Below are 26,388 nucleotides of genomic sequence, written 5' to 3'. Positions count from 1 at the left end.
TATTGGCAGGTGGTGCATCTGCTTCCATGTCATTATTTTTTTGGTACACTATAACAACTGCTGGCACCTCCAGGCAGATTTTGACTCCTGCATGATTTTTATTGAACTCCTTAAACTAGATAAAGAAACCATTCTTCTGTAAAATCCAAACTCAATCTACAAACATCTTTAATCACACACAAAAAATAAGCTCTGAACCATGAGAATCATGATTCCCTCAATATGAATTACATGAGAAGTTTTATGTGAACTGCTGTTTTGAAAATGCATAGGTAATGAGGTAACAACCTCTGCAGGAAAAATCCCTCAGAACAACATCCTGGAGAGGGAAGAAGCTGAAAATCAGTCAAGACAAAGCATTGTCCATTCCCCACTAAAATTTGCTGACTTCCCACCCAGTGTGCTGGAGAAGCTGGGGCTATCCTGTTTCAAACGGATGCTTACTCCTGCCATGCCATTCTTCCCAAAACAGGGGACCTTACTCCGAGGAGTAGAACAGGCTTCCATGCAACCAGGCTCCTGACAGAGCCCATGGCCTTAGTGAAGATGTGACAGGTTGCACCAACACTGACAGGCTGATACCAAACATCTTTACTTTTATCTTGAGATCCAGTCACTCCCACTTAACAGAGCCATTATCAGGCCTAAGAAGGCCTTTGGAGGTAGATTGTTTAACTCCAATTGACTGGTTTACTTTTAATGTCACTGGAATACACAGAGACATTATACACAGTATAATCACTGACAAATCTGAGGCTACTAAGACACTCACTAGAACCAGAGCACTCAGCTTTACCTGGCTTTGACACATGTCCTTTCACTGCATTTGGGAAATCAAATCAACCAGTCACTGCTGGTTTTGAGTTTTTCTTCTGAACAAATAAGGGGCAACATCAGCACAAGCACAATTCAGCTGCTTTTCTTACCAACACGTTGGACAGCCTCACATCTACCCCTTCTCCATACTGCTCAATTTCCTCACCTGTGTGATGACTGACAGGGTGCACTTGTGCCTCACATGCACCTGTGCCATAACCCTAAAAATCTTCCACATGCTACTCCTCACATTTTTACTGTTACTATTAAATAGGACAACCTCCTAAGTGGGTTCCTCTATTGTCACAGTGTGACACAGGAGAAAAAAATTCCATCTTGAAAGCCAAATCACTGGCAGATCTTTTTAACTGTGGGGATAATCCACCCTCTTGTCAAACTACTCAGGCAATTTTTTAAAATTACAGTATCAGTTAGGTAGCCTCACTGTAAAGAGAGTATTTCTCAACTTTAGCCCAGCTGAGCTAAGCAGGCAATGGTATGGATGGCAAACACCTCCATTCTTCATGAATTGTCCTTCCTAAGCTTTTCTCCAAAATCACACAGTTGGGAGATTTCCATCCAAAGGGTTATAAACTTAAGAAATCATCTGCTACAGCTTTGATGACGCACTTTGAATTGGACTCCCGAAATGCAGGTTTCCTAAAAATTCATTTAACAACAAGGGAGCTTGAGTTGTGGGGAAAGACCTGCTTGGGGCTTTTTTAATTTTCCCTTTACAGACAGACCATGGTTCTGTGGCACTCACCATGCAGAGCCCTGTTATTGGAATGTGGTGGGGCTCATTCCAGGCCCTGCTGGGGCTGCTGCCCAGCCACCCATCTCTGTTCCTTCTCACTATTGCATGTGTATGCAAAACCCAGAGTGCTGCCAGGATGGTACCATATTAGTTGTGTTTCAGAGCAGTCACACTTGTAATTAAAACTCAGTGTGGTGCAGACCCCACATTTAGTTGCAATGGCACTCTCCTACCAGAGGAAATAGTCAGGCATGGTACCCCTACACCTTCAGATAGGGGCTGAGAGGAGTCATTACCAGAAAACTACTTAAATGCCTAGGATATCTGATGACAAAAAATGAATTTTAGATGACTGCAGTTGACAAACAATTCCTCCCTGAGCAAATTCCTCCTATTACTGTCTCACCTCTTTGAGGAACCTTCTGCTTTTCCAGGGCTGCTCTCTGATGAGCTGCCTTGCTTTGCTTCCCTGCACTTACCAGTCATCTCTTTATCTTCATCATGACGTCTCCCTAGTTTTGCAAAGAATTGTAATGGATTCCACAATGGTCACTCTAACACATAGGCATGCATGTCATGCCCCAAAAGTTATCCAAATTGGCTTGTAGTTATTTAGAAATTAGCTGTGTCTACTTTGATTTCACACATTTTCAGAGTTGTAGAGACAGCAAAATCCCAACAGTGTTCAGGGAGGGATCCTATGCAGGGAACACTGTACAGCAGATAGCAAGTTCTGAGGGTAAATGGAAATAAAGTTAAACAGCATCATGAATTAAAAAGGCATGAAACAACTCATGTGGCTCTCAGCAAAGAAGAGAACAGGGCAAAACAAGAGGAAAACATTGTCCTAAGCAAACATACCAGTTTTATCACTGGTACACAGACAAAGAGAGAATTTTAACTCAGATATACTACAGCTCACTCAAAAGCTGAAATTCTTCTACCAAGAACATATTTAAGTAAAGGCATCAGTCCTGGGGGAAAGAAGAGCATTCCCAAGTATAATGGCACCTGTGGGCACTGACCAGCTGCATTGCTCAAACAACAGACAACCCATCTGTTGAGATTCTGCAGAAATCTCGAGCCTTGAAACCACCAGCCCAGCAGAAACTCTTGCACAAAAATGTAAAAAAAAAAAAAAAAAAAAAAAAAAAAAGAAAAAGTAAAAAAAGAAAGAAAGAAATATTTCCCACCTATTTGACTGAAAAAAAAAAAAAAAAAAAAAAAAAAAAAAAAAAAAGAAATAAATATTTCCCACCTATTTGGCTGAAAGATGAAAAATACACAGAACATGGCCATTTTGGAGAGAATTTAAATAATACATAAGGGACCTGTTAGCATTTGTAGGCAAAATGAAGGGATCAGAACAGTTATAGACTGAGGCTGAATGGATCTTAAAACACATCTGGCAAACAGCAGTTTCATTGTGGGCTGCTACTAAAGCAGCCAGTGACCTGCAGTTGCAGTGTGATACCTGCACAGGAGGTACAGAGGGCTAAAGCAGAAAACACAGCTCCCACCACTGGCATGTCTTTAGTGTGGGAAACAGCCCCAAATTGCCAGAAGTTGTTATTCCTACAGCAAAGCCTGTAGAAATGTCAGGAAACCAAAGGTACAGTCACCTGCAGACAGCTGCGGGAAGTTCAACACTACTTTACGATGGCAACAAAATGGACTTTCTGACTCTCCAGATGAGTATTTGCAGGTTAATAGTATAGAATCTCTAAAGTCTTTAATTTGGAGGAAATAAGTGAAGTATTATTTAACCCTCTTTCTTTATAAGTGGAAGAAGTAGGACTGAAAATGGAGTTATAGACAGGAACCTTTTGCAACAGGATTATCACAGCCTACTTAAAAAGGTGAATTTGAGGAAAACCTCAAGGCTTTTAAAGACGCTTACTGTAGAACTGCCGATTTCCCTGAGCGGCAATAGTGACAAAATAGCTTAAATGACAAGTAATACACACTACTCCTCTCAGCCATGTGGTGATAAGGTCACGCTGCCCTCGGTGGAAAACGGCTGGGATTCATTTGGCAGCATCGACAAAGCACGAAGTGTCTCCAAGCTACACCATATTACAACTTCAACCCAAACCAGAAATAAACTAAGCTCCTGTATGAGGCAGTGGAGGTATTTCAGGATGACAATAAAAGGCAGGAAAGCAGAAATATGCTTCAGAAGAGAGCAATCCCTGCATTTTGCAAGAGCACAAAATGTGCCTGTGGAGCCTGTGATTAGCAAACTGTTACAGCTGCTGCTGATGCTGCGAGAGAGATTACACACCCCAGATGCTTATACCCCTTCTTCGCCTCTCTCTCATTCCCCCTCTTCCCTCTCTGTTCTGCCTCTTTCACAGCTCTCTACATAAGATGGTTCTGTAAAAAGAGGCAGTTAGGAAAAATTTAAAAAACAGTACTACATTAAGCAAAGAGCATCACCTCTCTAGAGAAGGATGGAAAGGCAGCTGAGCAGCATGTCAACACTATTCACTGCCTTATCCAGTTGTACCCAGGGCCACCTACTGCACCACCTCCCAGTAATTCATTCATAAGTAATGGTTGGATTATTTTGCAGAACCAGGCTTTTGACAGACAAACATTTTGCAGACAGCTCAGCTATTAGAACCAAGAGATGGCATTTACTCATAGCTGCAGCAGGGTGGATGACAAATAGGAACATCATCCAAAATACCTGATCGTCTCCAGTAGTGCATAGAAGTGGGTTCTGTCCTTCTGATCTAGCTGCAGTGAACGGATTGCCTCGTTTGTGGCTGTACAGAAACAGAATAGGACTGTGCATGGCTAATGTATTGCTCAGTGCCACCACAAAAATTCCACCTATGATACAAGAGATGTTGTTCTTGCTGCCTGGCAGCTTGCACTTCTACAAGGTCAGCACTGTTTAAAACTATCATTGTGTGGAACTAGAGATGGGAACAAGGATTCTGTTAAGAGAAGCAAGGATTGGTATCTGTACATTTGGGTAAATGTGTTCATTGCTGTGTCACCAGATATTAGTGGTGCATTTCAGGTGTAAAACTCAGTGTGAAATCCCCTGTTTTTCTATTATTTTGCTTTCTGTTTAACTTTAATCACAATTATATAAAACATAAATAAATATGTAGATCTAATTCAAATATGGAGGCACAAGCAACCAGCTTTGCCGTGTCTCATGGACCAGTGTTTTGATGAACTTGCTCAGAGATCCTCTTTCTTCCCTCTCACCCAGAGGAGAGTCTGTTTGCCCCAAATGCTGGAACACACTGTCTCCCACTAAGCTGACAGCCAAGCTCAGCAGTCTCTGCTGAAGGGTATCATTCCATGTTCTGTTACTCCTAATGCAGGGCTGACTTCAAGTCTGTTTTTACTTAAACCTAAGATGACTAAGTGTTTACCAAAGCAGCTGTTGTTCACAGGATAGCTTGGTAATTTTATGATGGCCCTTTTCTAATAAATCAAACACAGAGAGAGGAGGTAATGACAAGGTAACATATGTATGCTATCTCATAAAACAAACAAAATATAAACAACATCATAATATCATCAGCATGATTCCAGACATGCTCGTGCTGCCTTTCCTAAGCCCACATGCTAGGCAAGCTCCTACCAAGTCCACTCAACATCGCCAAGAGTCTGCCTAAAAGAAAATGAATCAGTGAGGGAATTACAAATGCTGTTGTAAAAAAAGACAGAGACTCCCCTTGCTTCTCTTTTTATTGGGTCCTTGTCAGTAGGCTGACTCTGTTTCCATCATGTTCAAGGCCTCTTGCCTCTCCTTCCAGGTATTTTATAGCCCTGAACTCTCCATGGGGGGCACCTGCATCTCTGCCATCCTGTCTCCCCTCTGACCTGTCAGGAGCACAAGCTCCTCCTGTTCTGCTACACCCATTGGTTCCCACAAACTCACTAGCAAAGCCTGCAAGGTCCTCTCCTTTCTCCAAGCCTGTGTTTCTATTGCAGAGAGCCTTGCACCTACTCCAGTCTCCAGGAGGTGCCACCTCATTAACATGCCAGGGCTGATTCAGTTTTCATTTATAAATACTTTAGATGAGTATGTACTGTCACTGAGATAAGTAGGTCTCTACCACAAACTGCAGTGACAGCAGCATTACAGAGATGACCTGTGGGTCTCACTCCAGTGGGGGCTTTTACAACAGATGTCTTCATTGATGTTTTGAAAAGTAAAAGAAGCCCTAAACTCAGATGCTCAAAATAAATAATCTTTTCTTATCAAAGTAATTGTGTCAAACAAGAAAACTTCTCTCCTGTTGAAACTCCTTTTTTAGACCAGTGCAGCCTGATGTTCAAGAAGGGCCTGTAATGACGATTTTTGTTATCAGTCTTCTCTGGCAAGGAAGCTATTTTTCTCTTCAGTTAATGATGCTCTGAAAACAAGGCTGCATACTTTATATCCTTACATAGCAACAGATCAGTCAGTTCAGCTGACTGAGCTTTACAAGATGCTCCTCTGCTGCTACTCAGCACTGACTGATATTTTTATAGTTTCCTTTGAAGGCTCAAATTCTTCTGTCTATCTACGAAGTGGGGTTGCCTTAGGGTAACCAAACTGAAAAGCACATGGTTTGCTGACCAGGCCATTCTGACCAGGCTGCAGTGCTTCTTTTCTTCAAGGAATGCTGTTTCCAGTAGCACCTTCATATGATGTTTTTCCTGCTCAAAAACTTTAGAAAAACAAACTCAAGAACTACTCTTTAAATGAATCAAAGAGTAAAGCCTGCATGTGACTTTTTGGGAGAAAAAAATTAAGCAAAATGGAACAAAATATGAAAAGCAACCTTTTTGGTTCACCGTGCGTTAATTAAATACCAACATACTTTGTCAGAAGAAATTGCTTAATTTTCTTCACCAAAATGAATATTCAAACTGCCTTACAAAAACTTATTACAATCAAGAGAGTCTTTCAAGAGAATTTTGGTGTCTTTTAATCTGAACTTTAAAGAACATGGTGAAACTCTCATTATGGTAACAGAGGGATTTTTTACCCAGGGAAGTTTACACAAGCCACAGCTCCAGTTACAGTAACCCTACCTCAGATCCCAGTTTAGAAGTCCCCTAGTTCTCACCAATGGAGAGAAATACCAAATAGGAAGAGCACACTTTAAGATGTTTCTTGAAATAAAGGATAAACATATGTACATGCCCTGACCTAAGGAGGCTTTTTACTAGTTCCACTAATCTCTAGACCCTGGTGCTCACAACACGACTGCTGCAACTTGACTCCCCCAGATAATTATAAATCTAGAAAAGATCATTGTAAAATTCATGGCCAGGACCCAAAACTCCTGAAGCCTGTCAATCTTTTTTATGTTCTTTGTTGCTATGTTTTACAGCTGCAAAGGAACAGTTAGGGAAAAAATGAAGGTCTGTATAACAAGTAGATTTTTCTATATTTTTTCCACTGAAATTTGCTCAGCTTGTTCTTACACTTTTCACTTTTAGAGCACATTGGTTGTTCTTTCTTAAATGTCAACAAAACGAAAAAGCTGAGCATGTAGCAGAACATATCCGTAGCTTGCAATGATTCTTGCCAAGATGAAACACAAACCTGGGCTCACCTTTTCATTTTTCTTCCTGAGCAGATCACCAGCTGTTGTCTCCGAGAAAATGTGCATCCTAAAGGGATGTCCAGCTCCCGCCTTGCAAACTTTACGTTTTTTAACATGATGTTTTACACTTGAATTATGAATTATTAATGTTTTCACCTTTTCTACCAGAGGTCCTACAAGTTTCTGTAGTCCAGAAACACTTTGTTCAAGTCCATCTAACCTTTTAACCTGCTGCTCAGCTTTCCTGTTTATATCAGAAAGAGATTTTTTCATTTTAAGGCAAAGTCTCTTCATTTCATTATTTCTCATTTTTTTGTTTCTTTCCATCCTTGATCCAGGTTCAGATGTTTCTGCCTTTACCATCTCCATGTCTTTTTCAATGCAACAGATTTCTTGGGAAACACTGTTAAGCTTCTTAAGGACATTGTCTTGCAGAGTCAACAGTTTATCAATTTTCTCTTCAAGGGAGGCAAACTTCACATCCATGACGTTGAAACTTTCAGATGTGCTGACATCACTTCTCTCAACATGAAGAATTTGAGGAGGTTCCATTCCATTACCTGGCCCTTGGTTTTGCAAAGTGTTTGGATCAAATATTTTGGCCAAGTTGTTGACCATAGACGTAGAAGAGCTCTGCCTGCTGGATGTGGTCATTTTGCTGGTTTGGGTATGGGAAGGAAATGCTCTGATGATCAGCTGCTTGAGGACAATATCAGTTGCAAAGGCTTTCCATCCAGGCTGCTCAGATATACAGCCAAGTTTGGCAACTCCAGCTCAACTAATTTATAAACTACTCTCATGTATTTGACTAAAACAGAGAAAAGAGACACCCAAATTATTTAGCAGAAAAAAGCCTTTCATCCATTCTTTTCTTTCCATATATATTTATCTATCTATTTCCAAATGAAGTGAATATAGAGATGCATATCCTAAATGCACTCGGTTCAGTGACATCAGCCCTAGCAAGGACCGAACTATTTGCACTCCAATGGCATTTGACAGCAAAAAGGCAACGCGATACATGAGAAGTCATTAAGGGTAGTGAGACTTTGGCAGTGGTGTTGTTGCTTTTCAAAAGCCTAGTATGTAATGTGATCCCTGCTCTGAAGAGAATAAGGATCCTTACAGGGAACTTAAATGTGGCTGCTTGAAATTGCTGTTTTAAGGTAAACTTTTCAGATTAAAATTTCTATTCCTTGAGAAGTCTGTTATGCCCGGCAGGAAGTTGAGAGAGTGGTTAAAAAACAAATACATTAAAGAAAATAGAACAAGAAGGAGATGCTGGAATGTAAATATTTTGAAAAAAAAAAATTAGAGCCTTTTAACCTATCCTATGTCTCAACTACCACATAGCCAGCTGTATATGCATAAGTAATTAGCTCCACAGCTAATATCTTCATTTAGCTCTCTATTTATCAAGGCTGCATTTGATAGAGACTCAACTCTTTTCTTTGTTTGCCTGACAGTAAATGTCTCATTATCAGTGATTAATACTCCTAGCTCAAAGAGTACATTTAAGTTTTGCTTTTGCAAAAAACTTCTGTTTCTTTCAGAAACACAACATTGGACACAAAAGAAATTTCATTACTGGGAACAGGCTTCCCCTAAGGGTAGGCCTGAATTGTTGAACACCTTCTATGTTGGTTAGAAAAATGAAAACAGAATTTAAAAGGAAGCATAAAACCAGAATTTCTCAAGTCAGCTATACTCCACAGGAGCAAGAAGTAAATCAGTATGGATCAGCTTGATGGAGACAGGCTGCCTCTGAAACGCAAAGAAATAGCTACCTTGGACAAATGACTGTCATATATTGACCACACATAGGTCAGTCTGCACTGTTGCCACATCTTTTATAGAAATAAATGCCTAAAGTTGGCCAGCTGGTTGGAAAATAGCCAGATTGTTGCTCTGCTCAAAGGATCAAGAGCTTCTTTTGTGATCCCTGTGAACTATTTCTTTTGCCAACCTCAGTTTCTCCATCCTTTAAACAGGGAGCATGAGGGATAATTAGGTAAGGGATATAGTGAGTTCTGAATACCTAACATACTAAATAGTCTTTCAAAATTGCATAGTCTTCTCTTCAGATTTAGGTGGCAAATGTCTTTTAGAGTAAATCACAGCTGAAGTTTCCAAAAGCTTCCACAAGGCATTCTCCCACAATCATTTGTGACTCAACATGTAGTCAGTGTTGATAAGGATAAGCTAATTCAGGAGCTTGTTCTCCAGTTACCGCAGGTTCATAAGTACATTTGTCACCTTCTGGGATCAGCATGTTACTGCAAGTGAAAGTGAACTGTGTTCATGCATGACCCTAAAACATGGACTGAAATCTCTTCTTTAAATAACAGACATTACCAAGAGGTGGCCATCATGTGTTACTGTGCACAGCATATTCACTGAGAAGGTTAAATATTTTTAAAATAGGAAACAGGATTAAAAAAACAAAAAAAACCCAAAAAAAACCCAAAAGAGTTTAAAGATCTCTATTTCATGAAAAGAATAATCATAATAATAATACAGGACAGCAGTTAAAAAAAGAGGAAGTAATAACAAAACAAAGAACATCACATCAGTTCCAGCAAAGTAGTTATGTTTGAGGGTCTTTTTCTTTCTCTGTTCATCTCTGCTAGAAACATGAACTAAACTCTCCTGACAGTTTCATATCTCCAGAAGCCCCTGCTGGAGACAAACTTCCAGAACAGGCATTTGCATGTTGCTTAACTAGTCAGGTTTGAAAAGCCATTTATCTTGGATGAATGAATATCCCTGCAGGAGTTCATGGTCAGCTTCCCCCTGTCCCCTGCCCTCCCTGCACACACACACACAAAAAAAAAAAAAAAAAAAAGGTTAAAGGTTTATTAGACCTTGCCACCCATTCAGCTAGGACTCCTGGTCTGGGGAATTTCATAGGCAAAGACTGTCAGGCACAAGGATCCTATTCAAAAAGAACACTTGTTAAAGCAAGAAATTATTAAAAGAAAAAACAAAAGGACATACAGATAACAATGGTAAAATCATGTGTTACATTACTGTGCATAGCCACATATGTTAAACATTAAAATCTCTCCTAACAGTTGCCCAGGGAAATACTATGTGAAATACCTCAAACCAGTACTATAAACACTAATAAAAATTTTAAGCTCTGTGAGGTAAGATCCTATTATCAGGTATCATCTGTAAAGTCCAAGTGATTTAACATTTTACCATGACATACACTGAAAGGGTAGAAAGCAAACTATGAAAATGCGTCATTAAAAGCTCATCAGTATGTTAGCACTTCTATCTGAAGCTGAAGAGAACTGGAAGAGAGAACTGCTGTGTAGGGGCTTGACAATAGGAATAAATGAAAGAAAACTAATATCAGCTTGCTTTCTAACTCAGAAAGCTTCTTCACAGCTGGGAATCTGTGATCCCAGCTGTCTCTTGGTCTGTAAACTGGAAATAACCTTACATATCCACATGCTTTTCAGGAGTTACATGAGAATTAATTACTTTAGGGAAATTGTATTGTAAAAATAGCGTGATTTAAAGTATTTGAATATTTCTTTCTTAGTGCTGTGAATTATTATTGCTACATTATGAAATTCAATAATACTATATGTAAATAATTTGAGCCATTTATAATAAATAGCTGAATTCAGTTTTCCCAGTTTTTCCTACCTGCACCTATCATTAATGCACAAAATAAGTCCATACAACAGCATTCTTATTTTTATCTAACATATTTTAGTGATGACTGGTCACTGGATTTGCACAGTACCAAAGAAGCTTTAAAGTCTGTTCGAAATTAAGGGTATGAGCTTCAGGAATATTTACTTTTCTGTAATTTTCTGTGAATTGAAAACAAAGAAACAGAACTGATTGTAATACATTAGAAAGAAAACAATTCCACTAGTTTTAAAGATTACACGATTCCCCATGTTCCCAATATTGCATAATACTACAGTTCAGAATATTAACACTAGGCCGCTGCACCATGGCAGTGACAATGTCACCTAAAAGGCTGACATGGAACCCTGGGAATTTTTGCACACAGGTGTAACAAACACCTGCTAATCAACTGAGAAAATGTATGGTTTGATTTTAACAAATCTGCCATATAGCTTAATTTCTTCTATACAATTTCTGCCCTGTTGATGATGAATTCTTTTAAGTGGCTTTTACATAAAAGAAAATTAACCTGTACTTCTCTTTTACTTCAAGGTCAGTACATCTCTTTTACTTCAAGGTCAGTTGGAAAAGGCCTTAAAGCAGTATATACCATTTCCAAAGTGTTGTGGCACTGAAAATTTGGAAGAAATATCAATAAAGTACCAATGGATACATTGATGCTACTGTGACTTTCACATTTTTAATATGTCTGCAGACATGAAACAGTGAGCCCGTAAGAGATGCCATAAAACCCTGTACCTTATATAGACATAGTTAAACAGGCTATAGGTGAAGACTGGACAGACTGAAGAAGTAAATTTTTCCTTCTGATTTCTCTCTTGAGCTCAAATTTCAACCAGGGTTTTTTTCTCTGCACACACAAATGTGAAAAGCTGGCTAGCATTCGGAAGTTATCCCAGCATAGCTATTTGCTCCCAGGCTCTATTAGCTGTCTGCTTCTGAACAGTGATCCTCTAGTTCAGAGATGCCCAGACCAAGCTTTTGGCACATTCTGCCCCAAAGCCTGTAAAAGGCAGGAGGAGCTCAGTTCCACAGTGTTTGGATCTCAGACTCATAGGCATTACAGAATTAAACATTTGAAAACAAATCATAATAAAAAAAAACGTAATATTTGTGGTTCTTTTAATTCCACATGACAACTTATCACTCCAAAGGAAGCCTGCTTTCTGCCTAAAAAAGTTGTTCACTGAGTTTCCACCAGTTCTTGGTCCTCTGATCATACAGCTGAGCTGTTAACTATCTTGCCTTACTTTATCTTGTTCTACTGGACCCCTGTTACCAGGAGTTATCCTCTCCCTCCATGCTTTTTTAGACTGAGTCCTCTCAATTTAGTTCAGCTCAGTTCTTCATTTTTCCTAACAATTAAAGGTCCAGACAGTGCACCTCATAAATTTAAGTCTGCTGGCATCAAACATTATAAACAAGAAAACAAGTGGAAATGTTTTACTTGTAAACTTTTATTCCAACTTTTTTGGGCTGTAAGCCATGTATCAGGATATTTTGTGGAAGACTGCTATGACTGAACTTCATCTGAAGAACGTGGTACACATTCATCAATCTCGAGTTGTTCTAAACAAAGTATCTCCAAAACACTCATGTCCACTTTAATATTTTACTGCAATGAAGAACTGGGGTGTTTTTCCCTCAGAAATAACATGGGGCCACCTGCTGTGCATGAGTTTGCAGCATGCGTGTGATGCATGCTCCACGTTCCAGCCATTCCTCACTCATGCTCTCCTCCTCACACATTTCTCTACCTGTGTCCTGGCAAGGATTGGGTTTACACAGGGAATATATTAAGGGGACTGTGCTGCAGATATGTGAACAATCAGGGCTGACTGACTTTCTGAGTTTTCCAAAAATACTATCTAAATTCCCCTTGGTGCAACTGAAGTTGATTTCTTCCTGTGCCATCCATGGATGACGAGAATAAACTGTTCTCTTCTCTTTTGCAAATACATTTAATGTATTTGAAGTTTATTATTACACCTCCTTCCAAGTGTTCCCTCATATATATAGTTACATTTCACACAAAAACATATTACCATTTCCTAGAAGTGATCTGTATTGAGAAAAAATGGGGTGATTTTTTCTTGAGTACTTTTCTGGAGAAGTTGCCTTCTTAGATGAAAAGAAATCAAAGATATTCTGTGTTTGTGGATTTTTAATAAATTTATTTTTGAAAATTACACAAGCCAACATGTTATGCTGTATCTCCCAGAAAATAATGCAAGATTTTGCTTTCCTTAGAATATATGAATCTTCTTTTCTATTAAAAAGAAATTGTTTAAAACTTCAAAATAAAACCTCTGGACAGAGAAAAAAATTTCATAAACATACAGCAGGATGCTCTTCAGGAGCCCACACACAAAAAAATATTATCCATTGTTTTATATTTCAGTGAGTTAAAATAAGACCTTTGTAAGATTATCTACAATTATCTTAATTTTCTTCTGATTTCTCATTTATTTTTATTCTTTTAAATGTCTAGTTCATGCCTTATATATCCCTGCCCTACATATCTGGAATTTCCATATTCTTCTTCCTTCCTTAAAATGAATTATCTTCTGCTATCCTGACCAGTGTTTTGTCTTCAGCACTTATCCTATCTGAAATCTGAATTCACTTGATGGAAACCCATTCATAAGTTAAGAAAGGTCAGGGAATATCCATTATCCTACTTTTATGAAGTTCTAGTTCAGATTAACTATTCTAACGATCTATCTTCCACAAATTAAAAAAAAAAATACCAAAGACAACCAACTAACCATTTCTTTTTCTGAAATTCTGATCTAGAGAAACGCAGACTTTATTCTCAGATTTTCCCCAGCAATGCATATTTTATGGATGGACTGGCTACAGCACATAGTAGAGGAGTTCCTATAGTGTCTTTTATATCTGAATCACCAATTGTGGTTTAGAGATAAGTCGTATCTTTGTATTTTTCCCTATTGTGATAGTGGTCATAAACTGTAGGCATCCCTAGCAAAAAAGTCTGTCTCCTTTAATTATTTGCAAACAAGGTGTTTTGAAGAAGACGCTTATATCATGCACAGAATATTTGTGTAGAAGTCTCAGTAAGATCCATACCTCAATAAGTCTCAAAGAAGGAACAACGTGAGACTTTGGGGAGCAGGAAAGCCACCATCCAAAATACTCAAAGATTTCTATGTGCTCATCACAAAGCTGAGAATGCCTGTACGCAGTAATGCACGTGAGAGCCAAAGCACGTCTGCTCTTTCTCTAGCACACAAAAACGTCTCCCTGAGAAACTGTATAAGCTTACAGCTGCCCAGCTCTGAAACAGATTAGAAAGCAAGCATGAAAGCTATGAACCAGATTCAGAAAGTCATGCTGTTTACTGAAAGTTCACAGATGTCCCTGATGGTAGAACAGAAAAACCATTCTCTTCCCTCTGCCCCCATTTCTCCCACCGTTCCCAATCAAAAAAGATCCATCAGGATAGATGAGGAAGTTTATCCAAAAAGATGTGTTTTTACAATCAGCAGTCATGTTGGACTCCTTCACCATGGGGGCTGAAATAACTGCATGCCTAAGATTAAGTGACATACTGTATCACAAGTGATACACCTTTATGGCTCCTCTGGGGCCTGCCTAAAACACTTGTCTGCAGCTCTGCTCAGGGTCAGAGAAGGAAACAGCTTCATACAGTGCAGGAGCATACAGCAAGAGAAGTCTGGCACTGAACTTCATGAGGTAGGACTAGGGAATTTACTGCTCCACAGGGCTCTCTGCATACAACTAGTCTACGACCTGTTAATTAATTATGAATTCTGACTTCCTTTACTGTAATGACTCTGGTAACTAAGTAGCCTGGAATACCCTGGGGATAAATGATGAGAGCAAGCCCCTGAAACAAACTACAGAGAGATCCCAACACAGTTCAGTGATCAATCTGCAGATGTCTGGTACTGGTCTTTCAGATATACTAGCACCTTCAAATTTTCAGCCTCTCTGTAAGCATTTATGTATCCACCTTTTGCAGAAAAATAAATGTTAATTGACCTGTATATCCTTCTGTAGAAAATATCTTTGAAGATGAAAATTATAACAGAAGGCACAATGCATGTTCTTGGGGTGAAATCTCTTGTACTCTGGAATTCTGAAGATCTCCTTCATGTGGAAAAATATTTTCAGAGGAAACATAGTGTAACTGCAAGTTGCATGGTGCAGCATGTAACATTTATCCAGGTGAAGAGCAACTAACTCATACATGGCATCCCAGTGTTAATGGGTTTCTTTGAATGAATAAGAACTACACAGCACATAAAAAACACCACCAAAATCAGCATCTGTCTGCTTAACAGCAAAAGTTCAAAGCATTTCACCATCAAAGTGCATGGTGTTCTTTCGCTGAGGCTCGATCTCCACTATCATCTCCTGCTGTCAAGATATCACATCAAGAGTCTCACCTTTGCTTAGCTGTCCCCAATTAACTACACTAAAAACAAAACAAACCTCAAAACCCAGAGTTTCTTAAGGCTGAAAAATACTGTGTGATAAATTACCCATTAATAGCCTAAAACTCTATTTCCAGGAAACCTGTTTAAAGGAAAATTCCTGACTTTCTGAGGCTAAAGCAGAGGTGTCATAACTCTGAAACAGAGCAATGAAAGAAGTACTGTCTCCAGGTGCAGCAGGAGCTATACCTCATTTCATCTGCTGGGTAGACTGGTTAAAATCTTTGGTTTCAGTCCAAAACTTTCTGGCAGCTAGCATCCTGTATTAAAATTTATAAACTACAAAAGGCCTTTTCTTACAAAAAAGTTAATTCAGGATGGATAGGCTGAAAAGACTTGAAAGGGACAGTCATCAGAAGTGGTTATATGGAAAATTGGATGTAAGTAACACCTACTGCTTCATCAGAACATACTAAAAATACAGTAAATGCAATTTCAGTGAGAAAGGGAAACTGTACTGATTAAAAGATCTTTAAAAGAGCTGCAGAGAAGAGCCCCAGAGCTGCCTGTCTTGTTGGGAGGTAGAAGTTTTAAGTATGTAGTATCCTCTCCAGAAGAAACACATTGATAGCTCAGCTTTCTTCAAGCTGCTAAACTCACCTGCTGTCCAGCACAGAATAGCAGAGCCCTGGTCAGAAACAGTGGCCATCCTCTGGGATGACTGGCCAGTCAACAGGCAGAATAGACAAGACCCATGTGTGCCTCGGGCTGTCACTCTGTGGTCAGCTGGCTTTACAAATTAACCCTTACCATGCAGAGGCACTCATCTTCTGATTCCCCCAGAGTTAACCCATATTCCCTGCTATAAGAACACTCCAAAAGATAACACCACCAGCCTAGTGAAGATCCCAGCGTGGCAAAGAGGGGAATGTAGTCCTCTTCTGATGAATGACTTCTGATACATTTTCACTCGTGGTGGTTTGTTCCCTGCTGCCTTCTACTGTGAGGCCAGCTATGGCTGTGCAGAAGTGGGAAGGAAATTTCATGGATTTTTGCTTGTTTGTTTCTTTAGAATAAACACTACCCACAACTACTATCAGCCCAATTCTGTATCATATACTTACTGCACCAAAAATCAGGAATTCACTCACTCTGTAAGCAAGCCAGGGCACTAGTTATTTATCCAGGCCGACTCTGCTGAAGCAAACATTTTTTTACCAGTATGACTACAACCAGATTTGGAATTAAACAGACATTAACTAAGTAAATCAGCATAAAAAGCTGAATGTAGAAAATGCCTTGAATCATCTCTTGAAAATCTAGCATCAGAAAAAATAAAATAAATGGCACATTCATATCAGGCATGGATGTCAGAATCCAGGACTGTGCAAAAGAAAAAAGAAAAAGCACCACATATAGTAGCATATAGTAGCAACCAGTGTTTTCAGGAAAGAGGCAATTTGAGCTTATTTTATCTCTAGGGTTGGCTAATTCTGGTGAATGTTGATATTTTAACAGATTGTAACCTGACCCTGGCAAGTTTCCATAGCATTACTTTATCCTTTGTGGATGAAGAATTCAAAGGAAGGTTGTTACCTAAAATTTAACTTCTGATCTATATTAAAAAGCCCTAATACCCAGGAAGTTAAGTATTAAAGTCTTTCTCCCCTTTGATCTATTTGTTTTATATCAATACAAACAGCCCATTCTGCACAATTTCATGACAGACTGAATGGACATGAGGTAAATAAAGGTCATAGAACTCTTTTTCCTTGTCTTTCTGTCCTGCCCAGGGGGCACATCCTAATATTTTTCACTAGTAGATATTTTCAGCAACAGAAATGCCTTTTAGCTACATGTCTTCTTTTTTAGCTAATTTCACTCCTAAAGTGTTCATTCCAAAATGAAACATGGCAAGTTCCCAGCCTTACCACTGAACTTTGAAAGCCATCAAAATCATCACCTATTTTTGTCTCCTTTAAACCCCACATATTTCAACTAAATGATCATTCCAGATGCCTGGCCACCTGGCTGCAAAGATTAGCCACATTCAGTGCCCAGCCATAGACATTCAGAAATTAAGAATATCAACAGCTGTTACAGAGATCCTGCGTGTCACTTCTTCAATTTTGCATTACGTGGTGAGTTCTAAAAGGTTCTCTGGTAGCTGGTAAGACACTGATATACTAAACAAGCTGAGATACACCAAATATATTATATAATAAAGCTTTTTTATTTTAATTAGTCAGGTTTTGTTCCGCTTGAAAACTTCAGAAGCAGAATATCAGTCTTGGCCTTATTGTTCGGAGAAATTTCAAATTAATTATTTCTAAGAAAAAAATTTAAAATATGTTTTGTGTGTAATAAATATACTCTTATGATCATTCACACAAAATCTTGGGAGAGCACTCCTGCTGCCAAGGGTTTACCTTAGGAGCACTCTGCTCTTACAGAGGAGGACTTTCCTGGCAGATGCAGGGAGCTTGAGCAGGATTTACGTTGCAGAAGCTTCTTCCACCTTCAAGAACCCACAGTGGCCCTGGCACTGATATCATTGCATCCCTGAACACTGATATTTTTTCTTCCCATGCTTTCCCTTCTGTCTGTGACACCCTTCAGGCATTCTAGGGTAAGTAAAGAACCTGTTTAAATGGAGGAGAGTGAGTATCACGACGAAGGATGCACTAAATAAGAAGAAAAGTCCTGAAAGTCAAGCTGTTGTAAACAGGCTTCTGTTTACCATCCAGAAAGGTCCAAAAAAAAGGTAGTATGCTTCCAGATGTTAAGATAGTCCATAAGAACTGAGGGAGAAACTCTGAGGCTGCACATTTGCCATTTTTCAATTTCAAGTGCTTTTCTTGGGAAGCGGTGTTCCTTAAGGCAGGCCAGAAATAAAATAACAGCTGTGTCATTCAGGAAAGAAGAGCTAAGGTTTTATTTTATGGTGATGCTGCAGGAAAACTGCTTTCAAAGGTCAGTTTGGACATCTGATGAGCACAGTGACCCAAAGCACACAGAGCTGGATCACAGTGCCCACAATTGAAACACTATTTATCCACCTAAATGTACAGGTTAAGTAAAATCATGTAAGATTTAAACTACTTGGCTTTTGGGACAACTAGCTAAGCAAAACAGCACTTCCTTTGGCCAGCTGCAGCTTTTCCCTGACAGAAGTTTCTTTTCACAGAATTTTTATCAACATGTAACACTGGATAAGTCTGCAGTTTGAGTAAATAATAAAGTACACCAGTGTTACAGAATCTGGCTAATTAAACAGAGGATGGCATTACTCATTTATTAATGTTCCTGAATATTAATGTGCTTCAGCCTGTAAATACTGAGGAAATACCTTTTTTTTTATTTTAGGGAAAAAAATGTTTTATTAGTTCTATGCTGCCTGATGAGAAGCCTCATCTTCCTACCACATTGTATCATTTCCACACTTGCAGTCCTACCTGTTAAATCCCTGATTTCATGCAACTATCACAGTTCTTCTTCCAAAAAGTTCAATGCAGGCTTTCAGTAGACTTTAAAGAGCTCAATAGTCAGATTATTAAGCTAGAGTCCAAAACTAAAGCCTTGTGTTAACAGAATGCCTTAAGTTAGATCACAAGTGCTGAAGGCCAGATATTTTCTCTCAGTGAGTTCAGAAGAACCAAACCAATGAACTCACTCTGTCTACCGAAGCTCAGCAGTTGTATCACTTCTTTGCCAAAATGCACACGTTGTGCTTTCCTGTTGACACCTGCTCCAAATTAAAACTCTGTTACAGTGCACACCTGCGAGCCACCAAAGTGGAGGCTGTAAGCCTTTGCTTGGTCCTTGCTTTGGGATTTAGAATTAGTTTTATGAGGACAATTTTAAGCTACAGACACCAGAACTGAAGTATGAACCATTTAGGAGGGCCCATCTATGCAGGTGGTCAGAACAGGTGCAAGGAAACCTTTGCAGACAGTAGCCATGTTTCAGTGTTTCACCATCTGATGTCATCAGGTGCATCCAGAAGCATTTCTGACTGCTTTTTGAAAAGCCTTTGGGGAGAAGCTGTGCTTGCTGTTCATACTTACTTGTATGAACTTCTGAACTCTAAGGCCTTCTGGAGTGTTCAGGTGAAAACTGTACTGCTGTTTGAGAGGAGTGGGAACCCTTCAGAAGCTGAAGAAAAGATCATTCTGAACAATTCATGCAGTATGCCAGCCACATGCACTGGTAAACAGGCCTGGCTTAGTGAAGCAGATGGTCAGAGCAATGCTCTCCTAGAAATTCGTCCAGCAAAAAGAAAGTCAAGTGAGGAGTTTGTACCCTTATTTTTCCTCAATTGCTCCGTGTAGTTGGCCCAATCACAATCTTGATTTCTTATGCTATCTGAGAACAAAAAAGGGGGTGATGATGTTTAGACGGCGTGGTTTTCTTGCACCTGTAACTTCCCCACTTCTGCATAAGAGGGGCTATAGGCTCTCTAAATTTGAATGGTTAAAATACAAAGAAACAGCAATCAGAAAAGGTGGGGCTCTTGCTGCATTGCACAACTGACCACAGTGAACATCCTGTGTTATGCAGGAGTATAATAGTCAATAAACTTCACACATAGGAAACTCTGACTTGAAAATACAGCAGGAGTAAAAAACATTATACCCATGAAATACAAGAAAACTATCATTTCCTAGGAACCAGACCTATTGCATTTTCTGAAGTGTATTCAGGCTAATTTGTTAAGTATTTTTTGTATTCAAAAAAGGAAACATAATATTGCTTAGAATAGGTTTGTTGTATTTATGTTAATGAAAGATCAGATCTGGATTCCTGAGTGTTTAGTGACTGCTTCTGGGACAGGGAAACACGAGAAGAGCAGTCATGTTATGAAACAAACTCTCCTCTTACCTCAAAGTCACTTTCCTCTCTTCTCCTGACCTATCCTCATCTGCTCCCTGCTTCTATTTACAGAACTCCATTAACGTTACACACTCTAATTTGATCACAAGTTTTTGGGTTCCATACAGAAACCCCCTGGCCAATTTCCATGGCCTCTACACCATGGAAGGGCAGATTGAGAGATGAAAATGGTCCTTTCTCATTTCATGCAACTGATGAAAGCCTATATTATAGGCCTTTTTACCTGTTTAACTCTGTAATATTTTTGGGATCACAGATACAAGTAGCATCTCTTTCTCTCTCCTATTTGAAGGGAAATCACACAGTTTAACTCTGTAATATTTTTGGGATCACAGATACAAGTAGCATCCTCTTTCTCTCTCCTATTTGAAGGAAAATCATGCGTAGATAAAGCCCTACTGATACCCTGTGTGCTTTTCCTCTTCTCCTCAGCAGGATAGCCAGCTATTACACCAGTTAAAGCTGAGTATAAACACAAGGAAAATGAAGTTATAGAACCTCTAAACCCCATAGTATAACTCCAGTCATCTAAAAAATGTTTCGCCTAAGGCTAAAGCCTAAATTCTGTATAGTCAAGCCAGAGAAAAAGTGAGCAATGTCTAAGGACAGTTCAACCCCAGATTATAATGGAGGATTTAAATGGAAAGAAGTGTGCTAGGTGGTATTGCTCTCCTTCCTGACTAAAGGAGGAGAACTGCTACTGTTTCAAGGACTAGGAGCAGAGAAGACTAATGTCACCTTTTGCCCTCACTACAACAAAGCTTAGAAAAAAGTCTGTCATCACAGAAACTTGAATCATGGCTTTCAGCATTGTTTAAGTTACGTCTGTCCCTATCCTAGGCAAGAGCCAGCCTTGTAACCTTCCTTCTACTGCATTGTTGTTTTAGGTTCTAATGAGAGAGCACAAAGAAACAGAACAATTTCATTTCATTCTGAGTTCTCATCTCAGAACATCAAATAGTGGGGGGTTGATTTTGTGAGAAGATGGGGCAGATGGTATTCTCATCGTGACTTCTATCATGTAACTCATGAATGTTGCTTGGAAAAATGGCATTAGCAGGAATCATGGATTAAATCTTGTCGTAAGGGTAGGAAATAGATGAGAACTGATCAGAAACCAAATATTATTTCATCACTTTGCCTACACAACACACAGCAGCACTGGGAAAGGGATTGTTCTTCTCAAAAGACCTGATTTTCACTCTTTGGAAAGGCAATTTTCACAGGCTGGAAAAGATCCACAGTCTTTGGAAAGGTGAGGAAATTTCACAGAGCAGTCTCACTTCACAATTTGGCTATGTTGTTCAGTTTTTTATCAGTCTGCTTAGCTGGTTTAATGATTTCATAAAATAGTTAATTTCTCTCCCAGTTGCTCTTTCTCTCCCCTCCCCCTTTTTTAAATAAATACATGGTTTCTAACTAATCCTTATCCCTTAATCTCAGTACTCACTGAAGAGTCATACATCCACCTGTAAGAAGCACCACAGCTCTAGAAAATCATGATTTTTGTGACAAGATGAATAGGGAAAGACTGACTGCTATTTCTCCCAGTGTAAGAGGATACAGACACTCAAAACAAGTACTGCACATCAGTTTTGAATCATAAATGACAGATTCTCATACCAATTGTGGAGGAACTTACTGACACAGGATATTGATGGGGTGCTGGAATAAGGGCAGATAAATAGGAATTGGACAAAATTATGAAGGACAGTTGCATTAGGGACAATAGCAAAGATTAACTTCTGGCCATGGTCTGATGTCTGACCGAAGGTCTCCCCAGGTAAGAATTTCATCTTATGTTCCCCAATTTTAGACATTGCTACTAGTCACCTGTAGCTGGGATGCTAGCCAACCTCTAACTCAAAAATACTCACATGAAAACCCCTGCTTTATCGCTTGTAAGCCTCTCTTTCTGCCACTAGAACATAGTGCTTGCACCTGGAAACATTTGGAAGCCTTGCCATGACCTCACTCACCTTTCTGCCTCTGGGATTCAATTTCATGACTGCTGCATTTGTTTTTACCTAAATTCTTCATCTGACACTATGGAAAATGAGCTGTGATTACCCAGAGCACAAGCCTCTATTCCCTGACCAATTCATATGATCCAACATGAGAATTAAAAATAGTTGTCACTGGAGCTAACCAAAGAGTTTTGAAACAAAACACTGGAATGTGTTGGAAAACGATGGCTCATGAAAACTGAAGACTGATCAACACATGATGTGCTAAGTAAAATTAACTAGGGAAGAAGGCAGAGTAATACTTGCAACTCTGCTGGAATGAAGCATGCCTATTTTTCATTTCAGTGCAGTTTTTCTTTTGCAGCCCTCTCTTCAAGGCTGTGAAATTATTACAATGAAATTCAAAACCTTATGAAATGAGCCAGATTATAAATTTCTTTGCAAACTAATTTCAACCAGCTTGCTTAGTCAAAGGCTTTTTCTGTCTTCTGAAGACCCACTGACTGAACTGAAATCTACTTACTGTGAAAGAGAATCAACTAAACTTGACATGAAAAGACAATTTTGCATGAACCTGAAGGAAGCTAATTTTAGTTTTAGGTGCTGCTAGTCTGTGTTTAACACAGCATACAAAGACAGAGCATACAATGAAATTCAAAACCTTATGAAATGAGCCAGATTATAAATTTCTTTGCAAACTAATTTTAACCAGCTTGCTTAGTCAAAGGCTTTTTCTGTCTTCTGAAGACCCACTGACTGAACTGAAATCTACTTACTGTGAAAGAGAATCAACTAAACTTGACATGAAAAGACAATTTTGCATGAACCTGAAGGAAGTTAATTTTAGTTTTGGGTGCTACTAGTCTGTGTTTAATACAAAGAGTATGAAGCTCTGACAACAGGTAGAAGTGCTGGGATCAGCCCTGATTTTTTTTTAATATTTCCTCTACATTTTCTCCTTTTAACCTGCATCACTACTTCCTGCTATTTTTCTTAAAAGATGGCATTTCTTAACATCAATTTTCATCCACAGTATCTGCAGAGCACAGCAAAATTCTTCAATTCTTTGGTTCTGCTGTACTTGCTGTTTCGAGTTTACTTTCAGGGGTAAACATGCCACAATGGGGAACATCACCATATATCAAGTAGCTGTAATCAGGCAGATCAGGTTCCAGTAATTTTCCTAATAGAGAGCCAGTGTCAGAGATCAAGCACGAAGGCTCAGATGTCTGCATTGCCACCATCCAGAATCAAGTGTCAGGGATCAGGGCTGTAACTGCCAGGAGTAAAGAGTCACTTGTGGCAGAGCAGGGAGCAGATCCCACCCTAGACCTCAGTGGGGAGGCTGTGTCTCCAGAACTTCACCACTGGGAGTGGAGGACTCAATGCAGCAAAGGAAAGGGAGATTAGGTGTTTGTCCTCCGAGGGGAACCCGATGCTTCTTTGCCATGCACTGATTTGTTCATGCAGGTGTGTCTCTGGGCAGGCAGCACCTGAAATTCTGTGTGTGCTGTTAATCTTTGCAGACACTGCCAGTCATGCCTTTGGCTTGCTGCTCAATACTTGTATGTTTTCTTAAGGAATACACCCTGAATGCATGTAATGGCAGGGGAACATCCCAAACCAGCACAGCAGTGCTCCTGAAGGGAGCTGAAGAGGCACAATTTCTTGACAAGGTCCAATCAAAGACCTGTCAGTGCCCTCTACTCCTCTTGAACATATTTTCAGTATGCCCAGTGCTATAGGGCTTAGCCAAAACAGTAGTAGAACATTAAGTAAAAAAGTAAAATAGGAAGAAAAAAAAAAACAAACCCAAGGATTTTTAAAAAATTAAAATATTTCCTCTCATTTGTATCTTGTTTCAGGTTCAGATTTTTGAGATCAAGGGAAAATAACAGGGAACTAAGGTCAGTCAGTGCTTACTTGCTTGCATCTCCCTAAGAAAGTTGTGTAATACCTTTCTGATTCAGTTTTTCAAACAGGGATAATAATACAGAAATGCCATTCAGAGGATTCATAACACATTGAGAGCTTTGAGATGAAAATGTAGCATCCAGCCATGAAAATGTACAGACTGTTACAGTGAAAGCTCTCCACAGGAGCAACTTTAACTGTCATGGACATAATTAGAGCTGGAGTGGAGTGGATAAGCATCACACCAGCAGAAAGAATAATTATGCCTCTTTTGAGTAATGGTAGTTAAAGTAAGCAACCTCTTTTAACCTTTCCACTTCCTGAAGAAGCGCTCATATGATTGCCTACCACTGTGGACACAAAGCAATAAGTAACAGATGAAGAGGTAATTCTTTGAAATTTCAAGACATGATTCTAACTTGAATATCAAGGACCAGTCAGCTATCTGCACCTCTCAAACACATCATCATTGTGTTCATGTTGCTTTTTAGAAGCACTTTGTGCAAACCTGTTGAATCTTGTAACCTGGGTGTTTGGAGATGACAGAACTACCACTGGCAGCATGCTCCCTGCCTCTCACTAACTCCATGCACAACAACCCTTAGGCTCTCAAAGTATGCAGAAACATTCAAAGAATCATTGACTTAATCCATCTGTTAATACTAAATATGTGAAGGTTAAGTAGGAAGATCCTAGTGAGTTCTAAATCCACATCATTTCAGCACACTAACACACGTTCACCTGCTTGAACACACTAATCCAAATCAAGGAAAAAATTCACTGAGCAGGGGCACTGAGGGAGCATGCAAGAAACAATTTACATGAACCTTGAATACCCTACTCCATTCAAGGTACAGTAATTTACATGTCCCAAACAGAGACTTAGAGTTGTGCTTTAATATGAATAAACAATGCAATTTGTTCCTTGGGGTTTCAGAACTCACTAGAAATTGCAGAGATAGAGTTAAACCTGTTAGCAAAGTAAAAGTTTCAGATGTTTCATTAGTTCTGCAGTCCCTCTCACAGCACTGTAACATAGTCTGCCTAGGTTCAGAACAGACTATTTGAGTACAATTGTTTTAAAATTTAGTTTGGTTTTTTAAGATACTTAGCAAAAGAATCTGAGGCAAAAATGTACAAAGAAGAAAGACAGGTAGAATGAAAAATAAAATTTTAAAAAAATTAATCTATTCCCTCTTTCCTCTCTCCCCAGCTCACCTCCCCAGACTAAGGGTAAATATAATTGTGATTTGAAACAGGAAACCCTGCAAATGCCTTTACATTGCAAAGAGCTTCAGTGGCTTGCATCCCAGCTTTCCTTCATCCAAGGTGGGATAGATACAAGTTTCTAAGGAAGGCATCAGAAATTCTGTTTAGAGTGATATTCATTCCTCATCTGGAAGCACAAACCTTATTTCTGACCTGCTTCATCTTGAGCTGGGAAGTAATGTTGGTGCATGAAAGCAACTTAACCTTTTTTTCTTAAGCTAATACACAAAGCCACAGATCTGTAGATTTTAAGATAGGATGGGCAGCTTATAATTGTGTATTCTAATTAGTTTGCACAAGTTCCTAAAGATTATCTTGTGATTCTCAAGAATCACTCAGAAAACAATTCATTGTCAAGATGCCTACCACTGCTGAACCAAAAAAGGAAACACCATTGTCCTCAGGAAGCACTTCTGGAAAGTACTGGCACAAGTAAGTTCATGGAGAATATCCAAAACTGTGGTTTAAAGCTATGACACATTTTCATAGTGCTTGGCATTAAGTTCTTGGCATATGAGCCATCTGTAAATCCCATCTATTATTAGCAGGGATAAAGAAATATGACTGGAGCCATTTAAGGAACAGAAACAATTGAGGAGAGGTGGACTCGTTAAAGTTAACATTCATAGTACTGAACACCACAATTAGAAAGTCTCATAAGCCCACAGGACTCATTACCATCTGCAGGTACTTCAGTTCCCAGTTTGCTTTGATGTAAATGACTTATAAGCCAAAAGAGCAGAGCCAGCTACAGCCATTGCACCACCACATTTCATGTCATAGGTCTGAACCTTTGTCAGCACAACACCTGCTGTTCTGCTGACAACTACTGTCTTCTAACTTTTCTAGCTGCTGTGACACCATCAGCATCTCTTCAGCAGTCCATGGTCTCTCAGAAAGGCATGAAACCTGATGTCTGTGTTCCACTGTCCAGAGATTACCAGTGAAACCTTACAGGGAGGGCAGCTCATGCTGGCCACAGCAGAACTGTCCATGATAATGTCCATCACCAATTCTTCACCTCAACTCCAGTCTGAGCCTTGCTTTTTTGCTGGCCTGGACAATGAGATGAATGGACTATTTTTATACATGTTTACTCCACAGCTATGAGA

General features: G+C 39.3%; 1 protein-coding gene across 3 annotated transcripts in view; it reads right to left on the bottom strand.

The window, feature by feature from the left end:
• Positions 1–26,388, bottom strand: part of MYLK4 (myosin light chain kinase family member 4) — a 61,581-nt gene that overhangs the window by 25,221 nt on the left and 9,972 nt on the right. For 2 of the 3 annotated variants that reach the window (XM_039698458.1, XM_039698459.1), the window contains exon 1: positions 7,150–8,160. The exons of the other annotated variant lie outside the window; for it this stretch is intronic. In XM_039698458.1, coding sequence (XP_039554392.1) covers positions 7,150–7,794 — 645 coding nt within the window. In that variant the 5' untranslated portion in view covers positions 7,795–8,160. Of the gene's footprint in view, positions 1–7,149; positions 8,161–26,388 lie in introns of those variants that run through there. 3 annotated transcript variants of the gene reach the window in all.

Source organism: Passer montanus, unplaced genomic scaffold, assembly GCF_014805655.1.
Source record: "Passer montanus isolate IOZ18808 unplaced genomic scaffold, ASM1480565v1 scaffold126, whole genome shotgun sequence".
Classification (NCBI taxonomy): Eukaryota; Metazoa; Chordata; class Aves; order Passeriformes; family Passeridae; genus Passer; species Passer montanus.
The sequence above is the reverse complement of the archived record's forward strand: the minus strand, read 5'-3'. Positions and strand labels throughout refer to the sequence as shown.